Here is a 24,089-nt window from a genome sequence, read left to right as displayed (position 1 = left end):
TTTCGTTGTCTGCTCTCTTTAATTTACATGCTCAAAGAATATTTGAGCATATTTACATGCTCAAAGAATAAGGAGATATTATGATTTACTTAGTGTAGCTTGGCCAATTTCTCCTTCACTTAGAAGAGTCAATTCACAGAAATACAATCCGTGGGAGCAAAATTTATTTTTCAAAATCTATGGGGAGATTGTATTGATCTTTCATTTTTTATTGAAAATACCAAGAAAGCCATTTTTTTTAATGAAAGTACCGAAAAGGGTATTTTTCAAATCTAGGAAGGTAGGGGAAAAATCTTGTTGGGCAATTCTCCCTCTCTTCCCGAACTCAAGACACTAAGGAGCTAAAACGATTGTGTTTAAATACTAGTTAAAGTAGAAACGTTAACATAGTGTCGACAGTTGATAAAACGTACACTTTTCCCAAGGCTTCTACAGCGCGCCAAGAGGCATAACGCTTTCAATGTGAACTGCCGAGACCCCATGGGACGTGGAGCTCTTCTGATGGCTATCGATAACGAAAATCTGCAAATGCTTGAGCTTCTTGTTATAATGGGGGTTGCTACCGAAGACGCCTTGCTCCATGCCATTGACAAGGAGTTTGTTGAGGCAGTTGAATTGCTTCTGGAACATGAAGAACTCATTCACAAAGAAGGAGACGCATATGTAAGTATTCTTGAAGAATATTCGTTTTATTTTATTAAACTCAGTGTGAAATACAGTTAATTTGTTCCGACGACCACCCAATGTTTTGCCATCCAAGCTAGTCGGCTACCAACTTTGGTATTAACATTCTAACACTTAAAGAAGAGTTGACTAGGATTAAAAATATCAGCCTACAATTGTTTTTGACTATAGGTAAGCTTATTTCAACTGTATTCATTTCGTCTTTAATTGCCTGCATTCAAAATCAAATCTGTCTTACTTTTTGGCCTTTTGTTTCTCCTCCTTTTTTCAGCTAGAGTTATACGAACTTTTCTCATGCAGTTACATGTTTTAAGGGGGAGGAGGCCTGCATGAATTTTTCCAGAGAGGTTAATGACCCGTAATTTTGAGGCTGATTGGTTGTTCCAAAAGTTACGTAGGTAATTTCGAAGACCACACAGCCACATGACGATAAGTAACAGTCCGAATAGGTATGAATCCTTTTATCAGACAATGAATTGAATGTTTCAATTGTTTCTTTTTTTCACTCTATAATAAAAGGATTTATCCCTATTCGAACTGTTATTTATCGAAAATTTACATATCGTGTGTCTATGAGACTTCCAATATTAAGCACTCTATAGCACAAACTAGGGCCTTGGGAACCTAGTTAAAAATATTTTAATTTCTATCACCACCCCTTTCTTCTCCAGAAATACCCACATATAGTAAAAATGTAAAGGAATTGTGCAATATGATGACAACTTCCTGGAGTGGATATGCAGCCAATATTAGGGCCCTTGAACAGATTTTTACGTCATACGCTTCTCAGCTTGCAGAGCTTGAAAGATTTCTTGGATATACTTTTATTCCATTAAAAAAAAAATAAAAAATACACAATTCTACCTTACACTTAAAATCCTGCTCTAGGCACCACCATGTCTAGGTCAAAGTTCTGAATAAGCTGAGTTTAAGCTAAACTTAAATCATTAACCAGTCCTCAAAGAATCTTCCAATCCTTGTAAGTAAGGGATAAGGGAAAGCAAGAACATGAAAATCCAACTAATTTTTGAATGGTATTTATTTCATACTTAAACATTATAATTTAGTAAAAACAAGTTCCCTTGGAAGGCGTGAGTGTACCCCAAGCTAATTGTGAATGTTCGCAAAATATACCACTAAAAAGGCAAAGCTAGAGATACCCACAAAATATAGCTGTGGGAAAATTGACTTTATTACTACAGCTTACGTTCCTATATATAAATTTTGTTATTCTTTATCAATTAAATAGCCACTCACATTTTTATGTCTATTTTATTTATTTATACATTAAAGATTGTAAAAAATACATTATTAAATAAAATTGTTTTTGGTCATAAACTATTCCTCGGAATTTTACGGAGTGTGGGCAAATACCCAGTCTGAGACCTGTATGAACTTATGTTTTTCCTTTTTTATAGATTCCAAATAGATCAAAGTCATATTTTGGATAATCGGATAGTTGCGTTCTTACAATTTAAGGATAAGAGCAAATATGTTCTAAATTTTGCTATGTTTATTTGTTCACGCCATTCATTACCAAACAAGAAAAGATAACTGACTTTATAAATATCAAACCGCTCATGGCAATGAATTTTGATAGCGTATTCGACATAAAAGCTTCAACATAAATTCAACGTGATGAACACTTTACTGGTAAATGCACAGTGATTTATTTTGACGTAGAGGGTGTGCAAAAATAATAAATATAAAAAAATGCCCAACCTGTATGGAAAATAGAAAATGATAGAAAAACAGTCAACAGCTCGATATCTGAAGAGTGGAACAAAGATAAAAAGACCCTCTCTTTGTACCTTCGTGGCTGCTCGACTCTCACTCTTATTAAATAAAAAAAACAAGTTTTTTCAACTGAAAGTAAGGAGCAACATTAAAACTTAAAACGAACAGAAATTATTACGTATATGTGGGGGTTTGCTCCCTAGTCAATACCTCGCTCTTTACGCTAAATTTCGAATTTTGTTCGAATCACTAGTCCCTGAATCACAAATGCCGTTTAATTAGAATACATAGGTATTTTGAAAGCACTGAAAAAGAACTTAAGCATAAAGAGCGAGGTATTGACTAGGGGCGAACAACCATGCCTGGTCCAAACCGACACTATTCAAACAAGGAACTTTGATTACAGCATTAACATCAAAATAATTTACTTTTATTATTGATTATAAGTATGTACTGAACAAAAAAATGTATTTTCCATATGAAAGTAAAGAACTACATTAAAACTAAAAACTAACAAGAGTTTCTCTGTATATGAGGGGACTGGCAGCCCCAAAATCCCCACTCTTTTATTCATTCGATTTGACGGTATTATTATCTTTTCAGAGCTGGGAAAAAGTTGACAGGACTACAGCTGCCTTTACGCCAGAAATAACGCCACTTATCTTGGCTGCGCATAGAAATAACTACGAAATTTTAAAGATACTACTTGACAGAGGTGCCACACTTCCCATGCCACACGACGTTAGGTAATCTCTTTGCTGTTAATTTTATTAAAAAGCTTTTGAAACTTCTAAGCATCCAGATTCAAGGCAAGCAGTTGGACCAGAATTTATTTTTCTGTGTATGTGGGTGGGCACAAATTTAAATGAAAAAAAAAAAAACTCGAGTAGTATGAAACATATAAGAAATTATTGTAGGAATCCTCAGAATCAAAATATCAAAATTTTAGAAGGGGCACGATTTTAGAAGCCTGTATATCTGTAAGATGTTATCAAGTTGTAAATCAGGTACGCGGGTTCCGTTTATATCTGATTGCTACTGGAAGTATTAAATAAAAAAAAGTTTTTTGAACTGAAAGTAAGGAGCGACATTAAAACTTAAAACGAACAGAAATTATTCCGTATATGAAAGGGGCTGTCCCCTCCTCAACGCCTCGCTCTTTACGCTAAAGTTTGACTCTGTCTCCCAACTTTTTTTTTTTTAATAAAAAACTTTAGCGTAAAGAGCGAGGCGATGAGGAGGGGACAGCCCCTTTCATATACGGAATAATTTCTGTTGGATTTAAGTTTTAATGTCGCTCCTTACTTTCAGTTTAAAAAACTTGTTTTTTTTTTATTTAGCCTAATTTCTGATCGTTTTTTAGTTAATGCAGCTTTTATTTTGGCTCACCGTCATTGAATAAGTAAACAAAATTTGCATAAAAATTTTGCTTTTCTTTTGCTAAATGGCTGTCTCTAAATTTGGTTCTGACGTAATTTACAAATTAACTTACGTAACGAACTTCTATACTCGTATATTTTTCTTGTGGCAAAAAATACAAAGTTGCAGTTATTTGCAGATATGAGCTTGAAACCTGTGTAAAAGGGTTTTCTGATACGCGGAATCTGACGGTGTGATTTTTATTAAAATTCTTTCACTTGTAGGGGATGTTTCCTCCCTCTTTAAAAAATCAGGTAAATTTTCTCAGGCTCGTAGCCTTTGATGAGTAATACTACACTTAATAAAATTTATATATTTTTTAAATAATGCTTGGAAATCCGGCGCCCCCTTCATAGAAATGTCCCTTACCCCAAAGAAACATCCTCCACGGAAAGATTCTCCCGAGTAACCCCCTCCTCCCGCCCCCCCCCCCCCCAACCAGAAAAAAATCCTTTATGAAAATGTCTGTATACTTCCCAATAACCAATACAATATGTAAGCAATGGGCAAAGTTCATATCTTGCAGCCCTTTCTCTGGGAACTGTGGGGGATTAAGTCATCCTAAAAGACATATTTATTAGATTTTCGACTATGCTGAACAAAATGGATATCTAAAAATTTTGATCGGGTGACTTTAGGAAAAAAATGAGCGTGGGAAGGGGCCTAGTTGCCCTTCATTTTTTTTGGTCACTTAAAAAGGGCACTAGAACTTTTAATTTCCGTTCGAATGACCCCTCCCACGATATTCTAGGACCACTGGGTCGAAACGATCACCCCTGGAAAAAAAACAAAAAACAAATAAACACGCATCCGTGATCTTTCTTCTGGCAAAAAATGCCAAATTCCAGATTTTTGTAGATAGGAGCTTGAAACCTCCGCAGTAGGGATCTCTGATAATTTGAATATGATGGTGTGATTTTCATTAAGGTTCTGTGACTTTTAGGGGGTATTTTCCCCTTTTTTCAAAAATACACCCAATATTCTCAGGCACGTAACTTTTGATTGGCAGGATTAAACTTGATGAAATTTATATTTTTAAAATAAACATTAAAATCTGATTCTTTTGATGCATCTTTTGCTATCAAATTCCGTTTTCTTCAGTTTCGTTTACCATTGAGCCGGGTCGCTTCTTACTTACAGTTCGTTACCACGAACTGTTTGAAAGTTTAAGCAGTCTGATTTATTCAACTCAGGTCTACTAATTCCTGCAAGGCACATAGCAGTAAAATTAAATGAATTAAATAGTTGCATATTAATTAAAGCGAGAATACACAATGTAAAACCTCCTCAAATGGATGAGAAGAGATCATATTAAAGCATTCAGAGGGTTTGAAAACTTGATTGGGAGGGGGGGGGGTAAAAAGTGAATATCTCAATATAATCTTATTATGTCTGAATTCCATGCTACAAACTTTCATGATCGAATTCTGAATGTGTTGCTTTCTCATAGGCCAACCGCATTATTCTTCATTCTCAAGAGCCTTTTATAACCTGATTGGTTTTAAAACCATGTTAAGTTTATTAGAAGTATTAAATATAATAAGCAAAGAAGTAAATTCCAAAATAAATAATAATGATAGGAAAAGTAAACTTATTTAAAAGTAAAAGTAAAGAATAAGCGTAAAAAATATAGTAAGTATTATTAGAAGTATAATCAAGGTAACTTATATTAAAATTAAAAGTATATTAAGTTTAATGAAGGAGCCTGTACAGCTCTGTAGGCCTTGTGTGGTTTTGTGCTGCAATCAGGTTTTGTTTCAGAAAGAGTTAGTAGTAGTATTTCAATAGCCATCATACTGAGGACATTATGCCGGTGTTTGGTTATTCAAGATATACAAAATTGGTCATAGATTTATAAATTGTGAGGATTATTAAAGCATATTTTAGAAACTGGGCTTTTACTCGTAATTTATTTTTACTACTCTTAACTAAAAGAGAGAAGTTGACATTTTAGTGGATATAGTGAAAAAATAGTTTAATAAATGAACGATAGCTTAACTAGCATTAGCAATAATTAAATTACTGAAGGGGTTGTAATTTTTACCAAAAAGGATAATTAGAAAGAGAGAGTAAACCTAAAGAAACGGATAAAATCTAATAGAATCAAATAAAAAATACCCAAGTTTTTGGGTTATTTTACAGTTTCACCCCTTTCCTCAAAAAGGTTATAAGACAACTCAATTAATGCTTCAATCTTATCAAAATTCATTCACATAAATGTTCCTTTATGGCCGCCTTCAATTTAATCCAGGTCTCATCCATACTTCAATAAGTTATTTGAACTTTCAACAATTTTTTTTTATCTATATTCGAACTCTATCCACAATTTCAGTGAACGACACCATCAAAAATTTCTAAGTGCACTTTTTAAAAGCAAGACGTATTAAAAAAAGTGAGCTTTGAAACCAAATTTAACCAACTAAACTAATTTATATTTTGAAATAATTTCACAGCAACAACAAGTGAATTTTCATAGCACAGGATTAATTATCACTTTTTCATGTTCAAGAGTGAAAATGTAAAATTCCCAATTTTGTATATAATGCTTTCGAAATTTCCGTAAAAAAACAAATAAGAAATATAAAATGTTTCGTCATGATATAAGATCTTTGCGATTAAAAATCACTTTACAATCAAATCGACAACTGGATTCTCAGAATTTGATATTTTCATGTTTTTTCATCTTTCTGTGATTTAAAAATGTTGCCAAAATACCCTTTCTTTGGACAATCCAATTGTTAAAAGCTTGATAAAAAATAAAAAGAACTGACTTTCTTCTTGATAGTTCAACAAGCCACGAATACAAATTCAGTTTTTCACACAACAAGGCATATAACACTTGTCTATTGGAATTCAAATTCCAAGCGCGTCTCTTGGAGATACAGTCAATTGGTATAAAATACTTTGGGTCGCATAGCAGAAGTAACCCCTAAAAATAAAATGAAAATTTACCAAAAGAAAATTGCTTTTGTCTCTAATTTTTAGGAAACCCTTGGACCCTATCTAAGGACTTATTGACATTAATTGTAACTGTAATGATATTTAAAATTTTATTAGTTGCTAAGTTAGTATTACTATTCTTAGGATTGACAATTTAATTACTGTTTTATTGACATTCATAGTATCGTTGAGGGAATTAGTAGATACGACAAATTTCTGTAGCGTTTTATTTGTTTTTATTAAGAAAAGTATAAAAGTCAGGTCTTCAACTTTGTTTAGGCCCTAGGTCTATGTTGTTTCAAAAAGGTTTGCCAAAAATATGATAATCATAGGCAGCGCAATAACGCTGCCTAAGTAAAGAAAGATGTTGGCACAATATATTATTTTTTTTCCATACCAGGGCACTTCGTATCGAAGTAGTTGTCGTAGAAACTTTGAAAAGGGCTCATTCGATTGGAAATTGGAATGGCTATGGCCTTTTTTAATAGTCGAAAGTGATTTGAGGGCAACTAACCCCCCTCTCACACCCACCTTTTCCCCAAGCACATCCAATCAAAATTTTTAAATAGCCATTTTGTTCAGCATAGTTGATTTCTTGATAGAAATTATGATGTTGAGGAGGACACTCCCCCACAGCCCTCAGGGCAAGGGTTGTAAGTTATGCCCTGGGGTCATATAAGATTTTTATAGAACGCGTTGTCATAGAAACTTCAAAAAGGGCTCATTCGATTGGAAATTGAAATGGCTAGTGCCCTTTTTAATAGTGGAAAGTGATTGGAAGGCAACTAACACCCCTTCCACGCCCACCATTTCCCCAAACATATCCAATCAAAATTTTCAGATAGCCATTTTGTTCCACACAGTTTAAAGTTAAAAATTTTCAGATAGCCATTTTTTCCACGCAGTTTAACGGAAATTATACCTTTGAGCAGGACAATCCACCCACAGTCTTCAGGGCAAGGGTTTAAAGTTATGCCCTGGGGATATATAAGGTTTTTATTGAAATCTTTGTCGTAAAAACTTGAAAAAGGGCTCATTCGATTGAAAAGTCAAAGGGCTAGTGCTCTGTTTAATAGTCGAAAGTGATTTGACTGCAACTAACCCCCCTCTCACGCCCACCATTTCCCAAAGCACATCCAATCAAAATTTTGATATAGCCATTTTGGTCACGTAGTTGAAAGTTCTTGAAATTATAATTTTGAGCAGGACACTCCTCCCACAGTATTCAGGGCAAGGGTTATAAGTTATGCCCTGGGGGCAAACAAGGTTTTTATTGAAAACTTTGTCGTAGAAACTTGAAAAAGGACTCATTCGATTGCAAATTAAAAGGGCTAGGGCCCTTTTTAATAGTCTAGAAAGTGATTTGAGGGCAACTAACCCCAACCTAACGCCCACCTTTTCCCCAAACACATCTAATCAAAATTTTAGATAACCATTTTATTCAATGTAGTTGAAAATTTTGGAATATAGGTCTTTAATGATGACCACCCCCCCCCCATAATCCTCAAGGCAAGGGTTGTAAGTTATGCCCTGGGGGCTTATAAGGTTCTTATAGAAAGCGATATTGTAAAAAAGGGCTCATTCAATTGTAAAAAAGGGCTGTTGTAAAAAAGGGCTCAATCAAAAAAGGGCTCATTCGATTGAAAATTGAAATGGTTAGTGCCCTTTGTAATAAGTTGAAAGTAATTGTAGGGCAACTAACTCCCTCTTACGCCCACCATTTCTCCAAACAAATCCAATCAAAATTTTGAGACATAAATTTTGTTCAACGTAGTCGGAAGTTCTGGAAATTAAGTCTTTTAGGATGATAACCCCCTCAGAGCCCTCAGTGCAAGGGTTGTAAGTTATGCCCTGGGGGCAAATAAGGTTTGAATAGAAAATTATTGTAGAGATTTCAATAAGGGCTCATTTGTTTGAAAATTGAAATTGCCCTTTTTAATAGTCGATAGTGATTGGAGAGTAATTGACCCCCCTCTCACGCCCACCATTTCCCCAAACACATTCAATCAAAGTTTAGTGATGGCCATTTTGTTCAACGTAGTTGAAAGTTCTAGAAATTATGTATTTAAGGCTGACAAACCCCCCAGAGCCCCCAGGGCAAAGGTTGTAAGTTATACTCCGGGGGCATATAAGGTTTTTATAGATAGAGTCGTCATAAAAACTTCAAAAGGAATCATCCAATTAGAAATTAAGAGGGCTAGTGCCCTTTTTAATAGTCGATAGTGATTGGAGGGTAACTAACCACCCTCTCACGCGCACCATTCCCCCAAACACGTCCAATCAAAATTTTCAGATAGCCATTTGTTCAACGTAGTAGAAAGTTCTAGAAATTAGGTCTTTGAGGATGAAACACCCTCCCCCCAGTCCTCAGGGTAAGGGTTGTAAGTTATACCCTGGGGACTATAAGGTTTTTATTGAAAGCGTTGTCGTAAAAACTTCAAAAGGGCTCATTTAACTTGAAATTGAAAGGGCTAAGGCCTTTTTTAATAGTTGAAAATGATGGGAGAGCGACTAACGCCACTCTCACGTTCACCATTTTCCCAAACACATCCAATCAAAATTTATAGATAGCCATTTTGTTTAACGTTATATAAGGTTTTTAACGTTATATAAGGCTTGTTTAACGGCATATAAGGTTTGTATAGAAAATTGTTGTAGAAATTTCAATAAGGGCTCATTTGTTTGGAAATTCAAATTGCCCTTTTTATTAGTCAATAGTGATTGTAGAGTAATCGACCCCCCTCTCACGCCCACCATTTCCCCAAGCATATTCAATCAAAGTTTAGAGATAGCCATTTTGTTCAACGTAGTTGAAAGTTCTAGAAATTATGTATTTAAGGAGGACAAACCTGCCAGAGCCCCCAGGGCAAAGGTTGTAAGTTATGCCCTGGGGGCATATAAGGTTTTTATAGATAGAGTCGTCATAAAAACTTCAAAAGGGCTCATCCAATTAGAAATTGACAGGGCTAGTGCCCTTTTTGATAGTCAAAAGTGATTGGAGGGTAACTAACCACCCTCTCACGCCCACCATTCCCCCAAAAATCAAATCAAAATTTTCAGATAGCCATTTTGTTCAACTTAGCAGAAAGTTCTGGAAATTAGGTTTTCGCGGATGAAACACCCTCCCCCCAGTCCTCAGGGCAAGGGTTGTAAGTTATTCCCTGGGGGCTATAAGGTTTTTATTGAAAGCGTTGTCGTAGAAACTTCAAAAGGGTTCATTTGACTTGAAATTGAAAGGGCTAAGGCATTTTTTAATAGTTGAAAGTGATGGGAGAGCGACTAACGCCCCTCTCACGCCCACCATTTTCCCAAACACATCCAATCAAAATTTATAGATAGCCATTTTGATTAACGTAGTTGAAAGTTCTGGAAATTAGGTCTTAGAGGATGACAACCACCCTCACAGCTTTTAGGGTAAGGGTTGTAATTACCCTAAAGGCTGTGGGATATACCTGGGGGCATATAAGGTGTTTATAGAAAGCGTTGTCGTAGAAACTCAAAAAGGACTCATTTGATTGTAAATCGAAAAGCCTAGTGCCCTTTTTAATAGTCGAAAGTGATTGGAAGGCTTGACATTCTTATATTAAAGATCGATGTGGGTATAATGTATGTTTTTTTTTTTTTTTTTTTTTTTTTTTTAGACCAGGGCACTTCGTATCGAAGGATTTGTCGTAGGAACTTCAAAAAGGGCTCATTAGATTGAAAATAGAAAGAGCTGATGCCCTTTTTAATAGTCAGAAAGTTATTGGAGGGCAACTAATCCCTCTCCCATGCCCACCCTCCCAATCGCTTTTATGTTTAAAAACTAAATGTTGCCTTAAGATTAGATCAAAATGCACTGTGTTAATGATAATTCCCAATAAGGCATCTCAGCAGTATCCCAAGAACGACTGAGGGTATTATGTTCAAACTTTTGGGGCTACTACTGCTCTTAAAATTTAACCAAGTCAAAATAGAGTAAGTGTATCCAGGCTATCAAAGAAAGTAAGCAGATTTTGTTGAGAATGATATCAAGTTTTCCATTTCAGGTCAACTAGAGGAGGTATGAAACTAAATTAAACACTACTATTTGCGACCAGATTTTTAGAACGGTGTATGTTGTCAAAAATTGCTGAAAATTTTTCTCCAGCATACAAATAGCAGGCCAAACTATAAAGTCTTAAAAAAACGAAAAGATTAAAATTTATTTTCTTTTTTCCTGAAAAGACTATGTCAATATAAAACGAACAGAAATTAATTAAGAAGGCTTTTTCCACAAAACAAGTTTTTCAAAGAAAAGTAAAGAACACCATTAAGCAAAAAATGAGCAATAATAAAATCAAATAATCTACCAAGCGTAAAATGCCTTCCCAAGGCCAGAACAAATTTGCACTTTACTGAAGAAAATGCAAGTGAATGTGCATTGTCAGTTTAATATATATATACTGATATTTAGTAATCAAAATGTTAATATTATTTGATTTATTAAAGTTATAAAAGTAAGAACATTTATATTTTTTTCAGTAAAGTGCAAATTATGTTCTGGCCTTGGGAAGGCAAAGGAGTTTTTATGGAAAAAGTTTTTTTAATTAATTGACAAAAGAAAACATATGGAAGGAATAGACTTAATCAAACAGTTCGTGGTGACGAACTGTAAGTAAGGAGCGACCCGGCTCAATTGTAACCGAAACTCTAAAAAACAGAATTTGATACCAATAGATTTTTATGCTGATTTCAAATATTTAAGTTTAATTAAGTTTAGTCTTATCCTTTGAAGGTTAAGCTTGAGAAAATTTGCCGTTTTTTGGAAAAAGGGGGAAATACCTCCTAAAAGTAATAGAATCTTACTAAAAATCATACTATTAGATTCAGCGTATAAAACAACACTACTGTTAGAGTTTCAAGCTCCTATCTGCAAAAATGTGGAATTTTGTAATTTTTGCTAGAAGAAAGATCACAGGTGTTTATTTTTTTTTTTTTATTTTTTTTTTTTTTAAGGGGTAATTGTATCGACCCAGTGATCCTAGAATATTGGGAGATGGCTCATTCGAACGGAAATTAAAAGTTCTTGTGCCCTTTTTCATTGACCAAGAAAATTGGTGGGGCAACTAGTCCCCCTCCACGCCTCTTTTTCCTCAAAATCGTCTGATAAATGTTTTGAGATAGCCATTTTGTTCAGCATACTTGACAGGCCTAATAACTATGCCTTTGAAGATATCATGACCCCCAGAGCCGTTGGGGAAAGGTCGTTCAGTTAAGAAATTTGCCCATTGTTTGCGTATAGTATTTGTTATTGGAAAGCATGCATGCAGTTTTCGGGGGGGGGGGAGATTTTTAGCTAGCGGAATTTTCCAAGGTAATAATTTTACGCAAGGAGGAAGTTTCCAGGGAGTGAAATTTTTCAGGGGAAATTTTAAACAGGGGAATTTACCAGAATTCCTATACTAAATTCGTCTTATGTCTTGCTTTCTCTTTGTCGACTCAATTTTAAGCAATGGAGATGTTAAGGGTAGCTTGTCCGGGGCAAATTTTCTCCAGGAATGAACTATCTAGAGAATAAATCACAAGTTTTTTTTTCAACTGAAAGTAAGGAGTAACATTAAAACTCAAAACGAACAGAAATTATTACGTATATTAGGAGGTTTGCTCTTTCTCAACATCTCGCTCTTTACGATTAAATTTGAATTCTGTCCCAATTCTTTAAGAACGACTCCTGAAACACTGTGTTCGTTTAATTAGAACAATAAGAAGCTTTTTTAAAAGTACTAAAAAACTGTTGCGTAAAGAGCGTGGTGCTTAGGAAGAGCAACACCATCCCTCCATATGTGTTATAATCTCTGTTCGTTTTAAGTTTAAATAATGCTCCCTACTTTCAGTTGAAAAACTTGCGATTTTTATTTAATTTAGGTTAGGAAACTGCTTTTATTCGTAATACTACGACAAAATTAAAAAATGAGAAAAATATGTAGCTGATAGGCTAGTCACTTCAGCTGAAAAACAGTTTTCAGTGTTCTTATATATTTTAGTGTTCTTTATATATTTTCTTATATATTTTTAGGTGCGGCTGCACAGACTGTATACTATCAATCCAAGCGGACTCTTTGCGACACTCAATGTCAAGAATTAATGCATACAAAGCTCTGGCATCGCCATCTTTGATTGCTTTATCTTCTGTAGATCCAATATTAACTGCGTTTGAACTTAGTGCTGAGCTACGCAATCTTGCTTATACCGAAAATGAGTTCCGCCAAGATTATTTGGTAAGTTGTTCTTTTCAAATAAGCGCTGTGTCGGTGCTTGATACCATGAGAGATGTTCAATAGTTTAAGAAAGAACAAGTAAGCAAATAAGTCGAAAAGCAACCTATATTGATGAAATTTTTCTGCAAATTAGCGAAATAGGAATGGTATTGATATCATACTATCAGAAGATGCACAGAAAGTTAGAAAAAAGTAGGAAATCTAGAATAAAAACTATGAATTACAGAAAAAAAAGAATAAGAGAAAAACCACTTTGAAAAAAATTAAAACAAAACTAACCTAATTAAAAATGAGCCAAAGTATATCTAAATTCAGTTTCGATAAACTAGGAGAAATCACAAAAAATTCAGTTTCGATATAGGAAACACAACAAATAAAAATACAAAAAAATAAGTTCAGGGGCCTGAAAAGGATGGGGGGGGGCAGTTAATTGCTCCCTATCGTTGATTGCTTTCCATAAGTTTTTTTCTCTTCTTAGATTTTGAAAAATACCTTTTTTTGGCATCTTAATTGGAAAAAATACAAAAGGCAACAAAATGGGCCATTAACAACCAAAAGTGGATTGCCCCTCCTCTAATTTGGACCGCCCTCCCAAATTTTCCTAAATTGTCACTTCTGGATAGATTCTATAAGAGTAAGGACAACTTGACATCATTTGGAACTCAACTTAACTACTCTGTCAAATACTATTACATTAGAGGCTCCCTCATGAAAGGTAAAGGTTAAGAATGTGGCACTACACTCTAGTCCCTACCGGAAGAGCTGATCTCTGCTTCTTGGCCTTTTATCAAGAAAACGCAATGAGGTGCTTGGGGGTCAGGCATACTGTGCTTTCAAAAGCCATTCCTGTTTACTTTCCCTGATTTACTCCAGATATCCATTTGTACCTAGGTTTACTCTCACTAGGCTATTCTTGCTCGCTCTTTTTAAGTCACACCACTTATCGCAGAAAGAATTTGAATTAACATCCCTGAGTAGAATCAATGTCAATGAAGAAAACAAGCCGTCAGTTGAAACTCCACATAAAATATACTCTGTCAAACAACCTTATAAGAAAAAAAAAATCAAATACAATTTCGAGCATCAGTTTAAATGTAAGAATACCTCCTCAAAAGTTGACTTCAAAAATAGATTCAGCATTTTGACAAATAGGGGGCCATGGAGATTCTCAGTGGATCCAGTGGATACAGTTCAGGCTCTTTTGAATGTTTAAAATTTTGGCTGAAGAAAATTGAGAGAAAGAAAACGATAGTTGAGCTGATAAGGAGGGTGAGAGATTCTATCTCTTGAAACTAATATGTTACCTTAGGCTGGTCTGGCGAGAAAAAGCTGTAGACGAAAAAAGCTCTTGTGGGTCAAATCTTTTCTAAGACAAGCTGAAAGGGATCTTTGGAGGCCAAGTGACTGTTGTCAAACAATCAGTTATATAGCCTGTTATAACTTTCTTTGAGGTCACTTTGAAGCTAAACTATCAGCAAAGAGATCAGGTAGTATAGCTAGATTCGAGGAAGTCATCGAAGAGGGTACCAGAGTGACTCCTCAGCCGTTTTCTACAAAACTCATAAACATCTTTCTGCCCTGGCTAAGGCATGTACGAAGCTAAATTGTTGTCTTGTCAAAGTTCTGTTTTTGTATCAGGAAGAAATTTGATTAGATTTTCAAATTCTAATCAAATTTGATTGTGTAAACAAGAAATCGTCAAAAACCCGATTTGGGACCACATAAGCTCAAAGGGGGTTCACTTGCTAGTTTTTGAAGGATCAAATTTTCAGAATTTTATTTTTAGAATGGCTCTAGAACAAAACCATTTGATGGTATTAGCAGAGAGTCTATCCTAATTATTACATGCCAACAAATTTGGAATGCATCCTATTAGAATAGATAAAACTGTTGGTCAGGAATGGATTCTCAGTAATTGAGTGAATCAGTATTTTCGGAACTTCCGAGACTTCTAAGGCCATTACAGGCTCAACCACTGTCAAAACATCTTCTACCTTGACACCCTCTAAAGACGACCAGGATCATGTATATCTTGGCAAATCTGCTGAAGCTTGTTGTGACTGTTCACCAAGAATTACAACAGTACTACCATTTATTGCTGGCAAAGATGTGACTGCCAAAAAGACCGAATCAACTTTTCTGGCCACTTTGTTCTCAAGAAAATTGCCAGAGAAAATATACTTTTCTTTGAAGTACATAGTAATACGTGTTTCCCTGGAGAGGTGATTAAATGTGCGATCGACTAAGGCTTAAACTACAGTATAGCTTTTGGATGATATGCAGTACATTTTGGTTTTCAACCACATTATATCTGAACCAGACGGTGTCTAAACATTTTAAATAACTGTAACACTTCCCAGACTAAAGTAATATATTCATATAAAATTTTAAGACTGGGGTCAAAGAAGAGCTCCATTGTGGCCTCATCAATAGGTGTAAGCGATATTAGCAGATTCGGACAACAAACCATTCACTTTCAGTTAATAAGAGGTAAGTTTGACCAAAAAGAACAAGCGGAATGAGGTCTTTAAGGCTAATTAATGCTATGAAGAGAATACTACACTTGTTGGTCACGTCGAGTTTGATTCTTTTTTTGCCAAACATAAACACATTTCCAGAAGATTGAAAAGCTTAAGTTGACGTTATAGCGGTATGACTTAATAGCACATTAACGAGGCCCCTTCTCATTTCATAATGGTAAAAATACTAAAAATATTACAGCACACTTATTTTTGATACTAAATGAATTTTAAGAGTGAAAAACGGTTTTGACAACACTATATTGATAAAAAGAATTCGATTTTCATAGTGGTTTTAAATATGCGCAATTAATAAAGTTTGAACAACGAAACATTTTCTAGCATAGAAATGAGCTACCCAAAAATTTTTTTTTACTATTGTGGATATTTTCACCCACAGATTTGGCACATAACAGAAAATAGTTAAATATTCCATTTTTTTTAAATTAACCCACATAATTCAAATATGGTCTAAAGCTTACTGTGCAGAATTTATAAATATTTACTTGTCGTAAACAAAAAACACTTCAAAAATAAAAGGACGAGCTCCTGTACCTTAAAAAATCATAAATCTTTGCGTCCACTACTAAGACAGTCTTGTCTCTCTAGCCACTGTAAATTCAATTTTCATATGCTTCCATTCAATACATATTCATTATTTCTAATGAGATGGTCGCTACAATCCAGTAACATTCACTTAAACTAAAAGAAACTAACTAGTTCTTTATTTTTGTTGCTTTAGGAACACAAACATTTAATTTATAAATATTTTTTTTATTTTTTACAGGATTTGAGAAAACAATGTCAAGACTTTGCAGTAAATCTTCTCAGCAATACTAGAAGCTCTCAAGAGCTTGCAATTGTTCTTAATTTTGACCCCTTCTCTGCTCCTTATGAAGATGGACAGCATATGAACTTGGCCCGCTTAAGATTGGCTATTGAACACAAGCAAAAAAGAGTAAGTAAATATTTTATAATATAATATTTAATTACTTTAACAACATCAATCCCAGAATGTATCTGGCAGTATAGCCTAACTACAATCATGGTTTAAATTGCAGATGGAGGATGACAACTCCTCACAGAGGCATGATTTCCGCAGTATTATAAAAGCAAAGGAAAACATAGCAAAACCTAGGAAAGTCAATTCACAAAAATGTAGTAGGAAGGCAAGGGTTTACTTTCATTTTTTAAAAAGTGAAGATAATGAAAGGTATTTTCAAAATTCAGGGGGGGGGGGATTTTGAAATAAACAAAATACGTGTGATTTTGAAATCTATGGGAGTCAATTGCTCTTTCCCTACCAAGTTGTTATCCTAGGCACAAAATTTGCCCCAAAAGACATCATACAAAAAATATAACCATGAAAAAGTAGAGTGTAAAAAAAAAACTAAATGTAAGTGGCCCAAAAAAACTTGGAATTTAAATATAAATGTATAGTATTGGTACCGATTACTCATGTCATCCCTATTGCACTAACGGTCCGTAGGCTTAAGCTGACATTCTTCCTCTGCCTTGAGGGTCCAGGTCTCACAACCATATAATGAAATTGTTCGCACTTGTGCTGAGTAGATCCTGAGTTCCAAATAGCATATTTAAAATATTACATGGTGTCTGTCAAGGATATCTGGCATTGCCTATTCTTTTCAACTGTGTTTTTGATTGGATTGGGAAAAACACATTGGAAACAGATTATGGTGTCGCCATCTCAGCACAAGGAAGCATTGCTGATTCTGAATATGCTGACAATGGTACTCTACGTAACGAACAGTAACGAACACTGCTAGTGAGACAGGACTTGCGATTAGTATCCACAAGACAAAGTATCTTTCAAGTAAAGAGACGACTTATATATATGATTCAGTGGCGAACCCATTGAGAGGCTGGAAGAGTTCAGATATCTGGGGACATTCATATATGCTAAGGGTGGGGCTTTTAGTTAGATTCAATGCAGGATTAACAGAGCTTGGTCTGTCTTTGACTAACTCTGCAAACCACTATAGCTTAGAAAGGAAATTGCCTTTGTGAGAAACTCAGGTTCTACTCAGCATGCTTGTACTGAATTATACTATATTATTATAAGACCTGGCCACCTAGACAAGACAAGACAAGATCTTTAATTGACAAAATACATGATAAATAATCTTTTAAACTGGTCGATGAGGAGCTGTGCTAGATGTGTCGGCCATAAACAAAGATAATAAAATACAGAAATAACAAATAAAGGATATAAATAAAAAAAAAAAAAAAAGTTCTTCTTTTTTTCTTGCCCTAAAGGCAGAAGAAGAGCGTCAGATTGACACTCTTCACCGAAAATGCTTTCGAAAAAATTAGCAACATAAGGAGATCATAACAAATCAGCAACCAAAGGCTGATGAAAACCCATGGGCGAAGTTGCGTCTTGGCTTTTTGCTTTAGTAAAATATTCTAACTGGTTTTTAACTGTGTGAATGAGACCTGGCTATGAAACACGGCTTAACGGACTTATCTAATGAATAGGTAACTTAAAGTCTTTAATTCAGCTTTCCACAATTCATCCCTGCTGAAATGTCTGTAAATATGAGTAGCTGGTTATGAACATGGCCCTTCAAAGTGGAGGAACGGCATCAGCTTGACATTCTTGACGGAAAATGCTCACGGACCATTAGCAACATAAGGAGATCACAAATTATCAGCAACCAACAGCTCATGAAAACATGTGGAAAAAGTCACGTCTTCGTTTTTAAATTTTCGTTAAATTCGTTAGTCCGGGAATTTTTAACAAGCAATTAGGCGAAGAAATATTTTTAGTGAAAGGAAAATGTTACCATCTCACCCTTGCATCGTGTGGCAAAAAGCTTTTACAACATTTTTTGTTTAGTGCATATGAAATGTAAAAATAGTTTCTTGAAGTTTCTGATAACTTCTTTGTCCTTTTTCTTTAATATAATAATACTTTATGCGAAAGTAATAAGCAAACCTAATTTTGTAATTGTAGTTAAAAAAAAATTTCACTTAAAAAACTGTTTAAATTTACTAAAACCTTAAACTGCTACATAACTATTTTTCATTTAGCCACTGAAAATTTTCTGTGCGTTTAGAAAAAACACCAAAAAACAAACTTAATTGCAATACAAACAACATTTTATAAGAATATTAATTAGATTTCGAATAGACCACCTAGGTGTTAAAAAAGAAAAAAAAAATGAAAGAAACATAATAGAAACACAAGAAATTTCATTACGTTGTCCATACATCATGGCATGAAACAATCTTCCTCAAGTTTTTTTCTTGAAGCTTGACTAAAGAAATTTTCTATTTCTTTTTGAAAACTAAGATGATTTGTCACAATGGTTATTTGATACATTTTCAAGAACCAAAATTTAACAGATCTACCAAACGGCAATTTAGGTTTATATAAACAGTTGGCAGCAAAAAAACTCTGAAAAAATATAAGCGACTCTTGGAAATGATTAAAAATATATTGAATATTCTAGCAAGATATGCGTGCCTATATGAAGCATGCTGATACCTTCCCCCTGTTCGACCAACAAAACAAAATTGAAGGCACACAGCTCAGCCCAATTTAAGGTTGAGACATCAAGAACGGAGTACTTGATGAATAGCTTCGAGCGACGTTGTATCTTAATTTGGAACGATGTTCCTTGGGAAGATTTCCCTGAATTCGTTTCTTTCGACTCCTTCAAAGAATACTCAGCTATCATTTAAGACGTGATGGAGCGATGTAAAAGAATATTATTAAATCAGATACTTAAGAGTGCCCGGCGCCATGAATTTAGCATAACAAAAATGTCCTTAATATGTATAATATTACGAAAAAGACGTTGAGTCTTAATTTTTTTTAGTCTTAATTATTTTTGATCGTTATTTTTTTTTTGGTCTTAATGAGTCGAAAAAGACTAAGTCTTTTGAGTCTTAATTTTTGTTTTTAGTTTGTTGCCCACCCGAACATCCAGCAGTTACTTGGTGCAATCTGGTATGATGGACTACCGGGCTTCCGAAGAATGTCACCTATTGAAAAGCTCTTTGAAGTCATCAAAATTGCGATTCTTTTCCCATATTATTGTGGTTTATATATGCTTTTCCCTAACAGTGCCAGTGGACAGCTTATGAGAAAACCGTTCATGAAGTTCTTAATTCATGCATCATCCTACCTCTTCTTTCTTTGTAAGTCAAACTCTTATTTACTGTTAACGTTCTACTAACTGGGAAAAATAGCTTTAGACTGTTGTATTTAAATGATCGGTAAATTGGTGTAGGAATTTTTTTTTACAAGAATTTGAACTACTCCTACATTTCTTCTTATTGGATTGGTGGAATTAACTATTGGGACCGTTTTATCGCCCAAAATCGATACTACCATTCTTTTTTTAGCATCATTCGTTAAAAGCAACATGCAAAAACGCAAAAATTTGAAGTTAAGTTTTGTTAAATCTTATATGCGTTTTGAACTTATCCATAAATAGGTAACTCTAAGTCTTTCGTTCAGTTTTCCACAATTCTCCTTAGCTGAAACGTCTGTGAATATGAGTTCAAATGATGAGTTAAAAATTTACCTCTTGAGACATAATAATTGAGACATTCCGATAAAAAGAATTAACTGAATTGGGAACTATTAGTCTTCCAACAACGAGGTAGTTGTCGGAAAACAATTTTCACTAAGCCATTACACAGTTGCGTCCTTTTCATTTTGACAGCGTTCAGAGCCCTTTAGCTGCCAAAATAATACAGCGATAAAATTATTTTACAAAACTGTTCATGGCTATTATAACGCTGATTAAAAAGGTAAAATACGGAATACACGATACTCCTGAGTACTAGTAGTAGTAGTACGCACATAGTGCCTTTTAGTTAGTTCAGCCCTCCCCCTTATTACCGTAAGCCGTTTGTGGGAAATTTATTTTATTTAGTTAAACAGCACCTACAACATTTCCTGAAAGTTTCTCTCGAATACCCTTAGCCTTTCTAGAAGATAAGTATCAAACATGCCCCCTCTTTTGCCTAAAATACTATTATATACAAACAATGGACAAATTGCAAAACTTACGTCCTCAAAGGCTGTGATAAGGGGGAATGTCATCCCCAGAGACATAGTCATTTGTACTTCCAACTATGCTAGTCAAAATAGCTACGTCATTATTTTGATTTGACCTATTTTAAGGGAGACCACAAAAACGGTTGGGGCTCTGTTTGTCCCAAACTACTTTTTACTCTTAAAAAGGGAACCAGAACTCTTAATTTCTAAGCGAATGTCCCACCCCCGAAGTTCTTAGGACAACTCCTTCCATACTAAGCGGCTTGGTGAAAAGCTAAAAATAAAAAAATAAATAAAACAGTTCGGGGTAACGAACTATAAGTAGGGAGCGACTCGGCCGAATAGTAACCAAAATTCTTTGACTTTTAATACAAATTTTGAGAACAATAGACCCATAAAAATCATTGGCTCCTTATGATGATTTGAAATATATAAAATTTTATTAAGTTTAATGGTACCCATCAAAAGATACGAGCCTGAGATAATTTTCGTGATTTTCGAAAAACAAACCCAAACATCAAGGAATCTTATTGAAAATCCCACCATTAGATTCAGTATATCACATAACCCTAACGTAGAGGTTTCAAGGTCCCATCTGCAAAAATGTGGAACTTCGTATTTTTGGCCGGAAGAAAGATCATGGATGCGTATTTATCTTTTTTATTACTTTGTTTTTTCGTCGAGGTGAAAGTATCGAATAAATGGTCCAAGTTTTCCCATAAAATTTTGAGACAGCTATTTTGTTCACTGTAATTTAAAGGTCAAATAACCATGCCTCTGGTAATAAATCAACCCCACCCCCCGCAGTCCCTGGAGAAATGGTTGTAAGATATGGAAATTTTCTATTGACAATATATAGATATTTTTCAGGGAGGGGGAATTTTCTACGGTGGGTGTAGAAGATTTCCCACGGGGAAAATTTTCTAAAGGGTGGGAAGTTTCCGAGGATGTACTTTCAGGGGGAACATCTACATGGGGGAATTTGCCAGAATTTCTATACAAAATTATTTTTATTTGCATTACTTTCTCTTTGACGACGACTCAATTTTACATGCGGAGATGTCCCGAGGAAATGGTCTGGGGGGTTGGAACTATAAGGAGCATTTTTCCCTGAGGAAATTTTCGGTGGAAGAAATTCTCCATGGGGGAATTTTTCATTTGGGCAACTTTCCATGAAGGGGGGTTTTCCGGCATGATTTAAAACAAGATTAAAAATTAAATAAGAAAACAGTCTCTTTCTAACTTAAAGTACACCGAGGAGAATATTTCAAGCAGAATAGTCCGCATGAAAATTTTCTGAGAGAAGATTTTCAGCAAGGTTTAAATTGCCCGAGGGGGGGGGGGGGTATTTTATGTGGTAGGAGTTTCCCATGGAGAAATTTTTAGTTTTGCCTACCCCCTCCTCCATACCTCGCCACTTATGCTATAATTTGACTATTTGTCCCAATTCCTTAGGATCTTTTTTTAAAGTAGTAAAATAATTAAGTGTGAAGATTGAAGTATTGAGGAGGGGGCTTTCCCCTCATATACAGAATTATTTCTGTTTGTTTTAAGTTTTATTATGGTTCCTAACTTGCAATTGATATTTTTTTTTATTTAATAATATATAGAGGCCACCTCACTCTTTACCAGGAAAACGCTATTGCGCTGCTTAAGGAAATTCACAAATCCGCTAATTTGGTAGTAGGCTGCTGAGTCGGTAGAGGTGTGTAGTCTCCTCAAGCTACAAATATTGTTTTGTTCTTCTGTCCAATTTAAGCCAATTTGTTGCGTATATTGCATAGTAGCTTTTCCACAGGGTGGAAATAAGGATAAAAGAACCAGAAATAGGATTTCTTCTACAAGTATGCGTAAATCTTATAAAAGAGGAAGGTTTTTCGTGGATGGTGTGCAGGTTAGTTTGACTAATTTGAATTTTCAGGTCTACAAATGTAAAATATAAGACACAAAAAAATGTCATTAAACAAAATCCACTTTCTTGCGCAATGATTCAATTTTAATTGGGATACTTAGTTTTCCATTAAACCAAACTGTTCATGGCCACGAATGGGAGATAGAGACGAATTCTCGTCAATCGTAACTACAACCCTACAACACGAATTCTAACTACGATATATGCACCAAATGAATCTACCTTTCATTCTAATTCCAAAAATGCAAAAAAAAATCTTTTTTTTACTCTTTTTGTAGAATAAATTTGTCAATTTGGTCGATTATTAGCACCTTTGTCACATTGCCCCCCTCCCAATATTTTGCTCATTGGTGTCTTTGTCATCTTGGGCCTCCCCCAAGATTTTTCTCTAGATCCGTCCCTAAGCTCTAATAGGACATTAATAGGACAAGAATGGGCTAAAATAGGACATTGCGTCACTTCAAAGTGCTGATGTTAGTCTTTGTTTGCCACAAAATATTATGTTCGCCCCAAATATCTCAAAAACACCACTGCGAGTAATTGCAGAAAAGTTAGGATTTCACAATTATAGAACAGCCTAATATAAAAAAGAAGTAAAATATAAATGAAAATTAAATGTCCGATGTAAGAAGACCCTATTATAGAAAAGCCTAATTAAAAATGGAAGTAAAATAGGGATGAAAATTTAACTTTGTATGTAAGCAAGAAACTTTATATCGAAAACCTATCTTCATGTCTGCTATTCTCCGCGTAAATGATAAGTAGAAATTTTCTATCAAATAGTCTATACAAAATTACACTGTCAAACTCAACATGTCAAAGAACCAAGAAGGAAGATCCCAGCCACCTATCTACAAAGTTACAAATTCTACAAAATTCTCAAGAAGGGTGAATACGAATATGTCTTTATTTTTTTTTTTTTTTTTTTTGTATATTTTTTTAGCTTATGATTATGTTTAATCAGTGGCTCTGGTAAATTTAACAAATGAGTGCATCTGTGTAGAAATTATTAAAAAAGTTAATCTCAACGAAAGAAAGGGCCTATTATGATGTTATAGGCCAATAAATAGTTATTTTAGCTGAAATATTGCCGAGTCATAAATGTAAAGGAATTAAATTAACTATTTATGCTACTGAGTGTTTTCTCGGGGCAGAACAGGCTTTTTTTGGGGGGGGAGGGGGCATTCAGGGATTTTTAAAGGTTCAAGAAGTGTATTTTCAAGCTGTAACTTTATAATCTACATGGGTAGTTGTAAGGTTAAAATTTTATGACAAGAATGTATAAAAAGTGGTGGCCACACACAAAAAGCAAATATTTCACGTTTTTCAAAACTTTCTCGATATATTTTTCTAATTTGTGTATAAATCTCGTATTCATCTTTTGAATTTTCGAAGGAGATGAATTAAGAACAAACACGCGTTGAATTTATAGAACAACTTTTTCCAACGAAATCAAACATGTAAATTAGAAACTAAACGATAAGAAATTTCACTGTATAAGAAGGAGAAGAATATAAGAAGAAAGCTGGCACCCCCTTAAACTCCATTCTATACTACAAAATTTAGCTTGCGACTAACAATATGTTTCTAGAATGTAACAAATA

The 24,089-nt window shown here is 34.6% G+C and overlaps 1 protein-coding gene across 1 annotated transcript in view; it reads left to right on the top strand.

Moving 5' to 3' along the window:
• The window catches only part of LOC148953262 (transient-receptor-potential-like protein), a 158,493-nt gene that overhangs the window by 7,228 nt on the left and 127,176 nt on the right, over window positions 1-24,089 (top strand). The window contains exons 3-7 of the mRNA XM_089088430.1: window positions 426-663; window positions 3,025-3,167; window positions 12,818-13,019; window positions 16,326-16,496; window positions 19,471-19,705. Of these exons, the coding sequence (XP_088944556.1) occupies window positions 426-663; window positions 3,025-3,167; window positions 12,818-13,019; window positions 16,326-16,496; window positions 19,471-19,705 (989 nt within the window). The remainder of the gene's footprint in view (window positions 1-425; window positions 664-3,024; window positions 3,168-12,817; window positions 13,020-16,325; window positions 16,497-19,470; window positions 19,706-24,089) is intronic.

The sequence above is a fragment of the Artemia sp. Qi Xiang Cuo genome, chromosome 4 (assembly GCF_049724085.1).
Source record: "Artemia sp. Qi Xiang Cuo chromosome 4, ASM4972408v1, whole genome shotgun sequence".
Lineage (NCBI taxonomy): Eukaryota > Metazoa > Arthropoda > Branchiopoda > Anostraca > Artemiidae > Artemia > Artemia sp. Qi Xiang Cuo.
Note: the sequence above shows the minus strand (reverse complement) of the source record. Positions and strands in the feature narration are given on the sequence as shown.